At 54.4% G+C, this 7,500-nt stretch overlaps 1 protein-coding gene across 1 annotated transcript in view; it reads left to right on the top strand.

Moving 5' to 3' along the window:
* Window positions 1-7,500, top strand: part of LOC144740349 (suppressor of fused homolog) — a 60,847-nt gene that overhangs the window by 23,447 nt on the left and 29,900 nt on the right. Inside the window, exons 7-8 of the mRNA XM_078623220.1 lie at window positions 3,744-3,816; window positions 6,707-6,917. Of these exons, the coding sequence (XP_078479346.1) occupies window positions 3,744-3,816; window positions 6,707-6,917 (284 nt within the window). The remainder of the gene's footprint in view (window positions 1-3,743; window positions 3,817-6,706; window positions 6,918-7,500) is intronic.

Raw genomic sequence — 7,500 nt, 5'->3', positions numbered from 1 at the left:
CAGTTACACACACACACCTACAGTTACACACACACACAGTTACACACACACATCTACACACACACCTACACACACACCTACACACACACACACAGTTACACACACACACAGTTACACACACACCTACACACACACACATCTACACACACACACACCTACAGTTACACACACACACACAGTTACACACACACACACCTACACACACACCTACACACACACACCTACACACACACACGCACACACCTACACACACACACACCTACACACACACACACACCTACACACACACACACAGTTACACACACACACGCACACCTACACACACACACACAGTTACACACACACAGTTACACACACACATACCTACACACACACACACCTACACACACACCTACACACACACACACCTACAGTTACACACACACCTCTACACACACACAGTTACACACACACAGTTACACACACACCTACACACACACACCTACACACACACACACCTACACACACACACCTTTCACACACACACCTACACACACACACCTACACACACACACACAGTTACACACACACACCTACACACACACACACAGTTACACACACACACCTACACACACACACCTACACACACACCTACACACACACACACCTACACACACACACCTACACACACACCTACACACACACACCTACACACACACACACAGTTACACACACACAGTTACACACACACACCTACACACACACACCTACACACACACCTACACACACACCTACACACACACACACCTACACACACACACACAGTTACACACACACACAGTGACACACACACACAGTTACACACACACACAGTGACACACACACACAGTTACACACACACACCTACACACACACACACAGTGACACACACACACAGTTACACACACACACCTACACACACACACACAGTTACACACACACACAGTTACACACACACATAGTTACACACACACACCTACACACACACACATAGTTACACACACACACAGTTACACACACACCTACACACACACCTCTACACACACACACCTACACACACCTACACACACACCTACACACACACACAGTTACACACACACACCTACACACACACACACCTACACACACACCTACACACACACAGTTACACACACACCTACACACACACACACCTACACACACACACAGTTACACACACACACACCTACACACACACACCTACACACACACACACACAGTTACACACACACACAGTAACACACACACACACCTACACACACCTACACACACACACACACCTACACACACACACACACAGTTACACACACACACACCTACACACACACACACCTACACACACACACCTACAGTTACACACACACCTACACACACACACTTACACACACACACACTTACACACACACACACCTACACACACACACACCTACAGTTACACACACACCTCTACACACACACAGTTACACACACACAGTTACACACACACAGTTACACACACACCTACACACACACACCTACACACACACACCTACACACACACACCTTTCACACACACACCTACACACACACACCTACACACACACACACCTCTACACACACACACTTACACACAGTTACACACACACACCTACACACACGCGCACACCTACACACACACACAGTTACACACACACACACAGTTACACCTACACACACACACCTACACACACACACCTACACACACCTACACACACACCTACACACCTACACACACACACCTACACACACACACACCTACACACACTTACACACACGCACACCTACACACACACACACCTAGACACACACACACACCTACACAAACACACAGTTACACACACACCTACACACACACACACACTTACACACACACACAGTTACACACACACACACCTACACACACACACAGTTACACACACACACACCTACACACACACACAGTTACACACACACACCTACACACACACCTACACACACACACCTACACACACACACACCTACACCCACACACACCTACACACACACACCTACACACACAGTTACACACTTACACACACACCTACAGTTACACACACACCTCTACACACACACACAGTTACACACACACAGTTACACATACACACCTACACACACAGTTACACACTTACACACACACCTACACACACAGTTACACACTTACACACACACCTACACACACACACACACCTACACACACACACACTTACACACACACACAGTTACACACACACCTACACACACACAGTTACACACACACACAGTTACACACACACACACAGTTACACACACACACACCTACACACACACACCTACACACACAGTTACACACTTACACACACACCTACAGTTACACACACACCTCTACACACACACACAGTTACTTACACAGTTACACATACACACCTACACACACAGTTACACACTTACACACACACACTTACACACACACCTACACACTTACACACACACCTACACACTTACACACACACACACACAGTTACACACACACACAGTTACACACACACACACATCTACACACACCTACACACCTACACACACACACCTACACACACACACAGTTACACACACACCTACACACCTACACACACACACCTACACACACACACCTACACACACACACAGTTACACACACACCTACACACACACACCTACACACTTACACACACACACCTACACACACACCTACACACACACCTACACACACTTACACACACACCTACACACACACCTACACACACACTTACACCTACACACGCACACACTTACACACACACCTACACACACAGACACCTACACACACTTACACACACACGTCACAGACACACACACCTACTCACACACACACTTACACACAGTTACACACACACCTACACACATACACCTACACACTTAGACACACACACACCTACACACACACCCCTACACACATACCTACACACACCTACACACACACACACTTACACACACACCTACACACACACTTACAGTTACACACACACACTTACACAGACACTTAGACACATACTTACACACACACACACACAGGTACACACAAAGATAAAGATCCCCCGTGTAGCCTTAACAGACTGTAGGGGCAAGTGCTGTTAGCGAGCACCTGTGAAGGCCGGCATGGCACACGAGGGGGTGGGTGGCCAGCACCACGCCCGGCCGCCTTTGTCTCCCCAGCGTCGATGTTTACACACCGCACCGGGTACTCGTTTGAGGCTGAGTCTACCTAGGGGAGGCCCAGGACCGGGAATCGAACTCGTGTCGCCGGGTTCATAGCGCAGCGCAGCGCTGACCACTACACCCACCGCTCCCCACACACTCACACTTAGACACACACACACACGTGTACACACACACACACACTTACACACAAACTCTCAACACACAGTGTACACACACACACACACACCTACACACAAACTCTCAACACACACACAGTGTACACACACACACGTGTACACACACAGGCTAGGTGCATGAGGAGGAGGTCACGGGACAGACCCTGCAGGTGCCAATGGTCGACTGCTGTGCCAGGCTAGGTGCATGAGGAGGTCACGTGACAGACCCTGCAGGTGCCACGGGTTGTGTACTGCTGTGCCAGGCTAGGTGCATGTGACCTCTCTCTCTGCGTGTGTGCGCAGGGCGGGGGGCCCGTGGCTCATCACCGACATGAGAAGGGGGGAGTCGGTGTTTGAGATCGACCCCCAGCTCCAGGTGACCTCTCATCATGACCCCGATGACCCCTCACCCCCCCCCCCCTCCCCCCCGATGACCCCTCACCCCCCCCCCTCCCCCCCGATGACCCCGCCAGCAAGGGCCGGAGAAATCCGGCGAGCCGGGAAGCTCTTTGGGGATGTTGACAACCTCGCTTGGTGCGCGGGGGACGTTGTCGCGGGTTTCCCCATCATGTTCGTAGCCAGGGCAGAGGTCGCAACCGGGTACCCGATACCCGTACCCTACCCGATGCACGTACCCTACCAGATACCCCTACCCGATACCCGTACCCTACCCGATACCCTACCAGATACCCGTACCCTACCCGATACCCGTACCCTACCCGATACACGTACCCTACCAGATACCCCTACCCGATACCCGTACCCTACCCGATACCCGTACCCTACCCGATACCCGTACCCTACCAGATACCCGTACCCTACCCCATACCCGTACCCTACCCGATACCCGTACCCTACCAGATACCCGTACCCTACCCGATACCCGTACCCTACCCGATACCCGTACCCTACCCCATACCCGTACCCTACCAGATACCCGTACCCTACCCGGTACCCGTACCCTACCCGATACCCGTACCCTACCAGATACCCGTACCCTACCCGATACCCGTACCCTACCCGATACCCGTACCCTACCAGATACCTGTACCCTACCCGATACCCGTACCCTACCCGATACCCGTACCCTACCAGATACCCGTACCCTACCCGATACCCGTACCCTACCAGATACCCGTACCCTACCCGATACCCGTACCCTACCCGATACCCGTACCCTACCCGATACCCGCACCCTACCCGATACCCGTACCCTACCCGATACCCGTACCCTACCCATACCCTACCCATACCCGTACCCTACTCATACCCTACCCATACCCGTACCCTACCCATACCCTACCCATACCCGTACCCTACCCGTACCCTACCCATACCCTACCCATACCCGTACCCTACTCATACCCTACCCATACCCGTACCCTACCCATACCCTACCCATACCCGTACCCTACCCGTACCCTACCCATACCCGTACCCTACCCGATACCCAGCTACCCGTACCCTACCCGATACCCGGCTACCCGTACCCGGCCAGGTACGGGTACCCGTTTGCGACCCTGGTGCGGCCGGGTACGGGTAGCCGGGTAAGGAATCAAAACCCGTTTGCGAAACTCTGGGGGCAGGGCGACCCCCGGTCACCTGATCAGTGCTCCGTGTGGAGATCGTGGTCGGGGCGGGGGGGGCGGTAGCGTGTGCTGTTAAAAACCCGCAAGAAATACTGCAACACGGACTTGTTTTTTGAAGTAATTGTATTTTAAACTTGATTTGGGGCTTCCGATGACTGCAGGGAAATCCATGCGCTGTGTGTTTGTTTCGGGGTCAAGTCGCGGTAGAGAGAGAAAAGAATGATTTCGATATTAGGCATCTCTTGCTGCGAGGTTTCGATGGGGCACTGCAGCTGTGACCCGCCGCTGCGCTACGGACCCACGGCGACCCGAGTTCGATTCCCGCTCACGGCCAACGCGGCCAGTGGCGATTTAACGGGAACAACGGGGTCTGGGTCAGTGGGTCAGTGGGTGAGTGGGTCGGTGGGTCAGTGGGTCGGTGGGTCAGTGGGTTAGTGGGTGAGTGAGTGAGTTAGTGAGTTAGTGGGTGAGTGAGTCAGTGGGTGAGTGGGTTAGTGAGTGAGTGAGTCAGTGGGTGAGTGGGTTAGTGAGTCAGTGGGTGAGTGGGTCGGTGGGTGAGTGGGTCAGTGGGTGAGTGGGTCGGTGGGTCAGTGGGTGAGTGAGTCAGTGGGTGAGTGGGTCGGTGGGTCAGTGGGTGAGTGGGTCAGTGGGTGAGTGGGTCAGTGGGTCAGTGGGTCGGTGGGTCAGTGGGTGAGTGGGTCAGTGGGTGAGTGGGTCAGTGGGTGAGTGGGTCAGTGGGTGAGTGAGTGAGTGAGTGGGTCAGTGGGTGAGTGGGTCAGTGGGTGAGTGGGTCGGTGGGTCAGTGGGTCGGTGGGTGAGTGGGTCAGTGGGTGAGTGGGTCGGTGGGTCAGTGGGTCAGTGGGTTAGTGGGTCAGTGGGTGAGTGGGTCGGTGGGTCGGTGGCAGAGGTGTGGACTCGAGTCATGTGACTTGGACTCGAGTCAGACTCGAGTCATGAATTTGATGACTTGCGACTCGACTTGGACTTGCATAACAATGACTTTGTCCCACCTATGAGATGTGGACTCGAGTCATGTGACTTGGACTCGAGTCAGACTCGAGTCATGAATTTGATGACTTGCGACTCGACTTGGACTTGCATAACAATGACTTTGTCCCACCTCTGGTCGGTGGGTCAGTGGGTGAGTGGGTTAGTGATTTAGTGAGTTAGTGGGTGAGTGGGTGAGTGAGTTAGTCGGTCAGTGGGTCGGTGGGTTAGAGGGTCAGTGGGTCAGTGGGTGAGTGGGTCAGTGAGTGAGTGGGTCAGTGAGTGGGTCAGTGAGTGGGTCAGTGAGTGGGTCAGTGAGTCAGTGGGTCGGTGGGTCAGTGGGTGAGTGGGTCAGTGAGTGGGTCGGTGGGTCAGTGGGTGGGTCGGTGGGTCAGTGAGTCAGTGGGACAGTGGGTCGGTGCCGACGACCCCATTAGCCCCGCCCCAATGACCCCAACGACCCCGTTGGCCCCGCCCCAACGACCCCGTTGGCCCCGCCCCAACGACCCCGTTGGCCCCGCCCCAACGACCCCAACGACCCCGTTGGCCTGGCAACTCGCTGGCCCGATGGCATATGGGCCTGGTGACCCGCTAACCCTGCTGACCCTTGACCCGCTAACCCGGTGACTGTTGACCCGCTAACCCCGCTGACCCGCCGACCCGGTGACTCTTGACCCTTGACCCCGCCAGGAGCGCGTGGACGTGGGGGTGGAGCGGGAGGGCTCCAATCTCAGCGGGGTCAGCGGCCGCCTCGCCTGGGCCAGCGGCGCCCCCGGCAACGGCCGTCGCCACGGCGACCGCGACGGCCGTCGCCAAGGGGACCGCCCCGGCAACGGCCGTCACCAAGGAGACCGCGCCGGCGGGGAGGGGCCACGGGGCCCTCGCACCCTGTCCCACAGAGGTCAGGGGTCGTAGTGTGTGTGTGTGTGTGGTGTGTAGTGGTGTGGTGTGTGTAGTGTATTGTTAGTGTGTAGTGTAGTGTGTGTGTGGTGTGTGTGGTGTAGTGTGGGTGGTGTAGTGTGTGTGTGTCTGTGTGTGGTGTGTGTGTGGTGTGTGTGGTTTGTGTGTGGTGTGTGTGTAGTGTGTGTGGTGTGTGGGTGGTGTGTAGTGTGTGTGTGTGTGGTGTGTGGGTGGTGTGTAGTGTGTGTGTGGTGTAGTGTGTGGTGTGTGTGTGTGGTGTAGTGTGTGGTGTGTGTGTGTGTGGTGGGTGGGGTGTAGTGTGGGTGGTGTGTGTGGTGTGTGGCTGGTGTGTAGTGTGTGTGTGTGGGGTGGGTGGTGTGTGTAGTAGTGTGGGTGGTGTGTGTGTGGTGTGTGTAGGGTGTAGTGGTGTGTGTGTGTGTGTGGTGTCTGTGTGTGTTTGCGTATGTGTGTGTATCTGTGTGTGTGTGCGTGTGTGTGTGTATCTGTGTGTGTTTGTGTATGTGTGTGTATCTGTGTGTGTGTGCGTGTGTGTGTGTATCTGTGTGTGTGTGTGTATCTGTGTG

Source organism: Lampetra planeri, unplaced genomic scaffold (assembly GCF_965212315.1).
Source record: "Lampetra planeri unplaced genomic scaffold, kcLamPlan1.2.h2 scaffold_208, whole genome shotgun sequence".
Taxonomy (NCBI): domain Eukaryota; kingdom Metazoa; phylum Chordata; class Hyperoartia; order Petromyzontiformes; family Petromyzontidae; genus Lampetra; species Lampetra planeri.
This window is presented reverse-complemented; position numbering and strand designations above follow the sequence as displayed.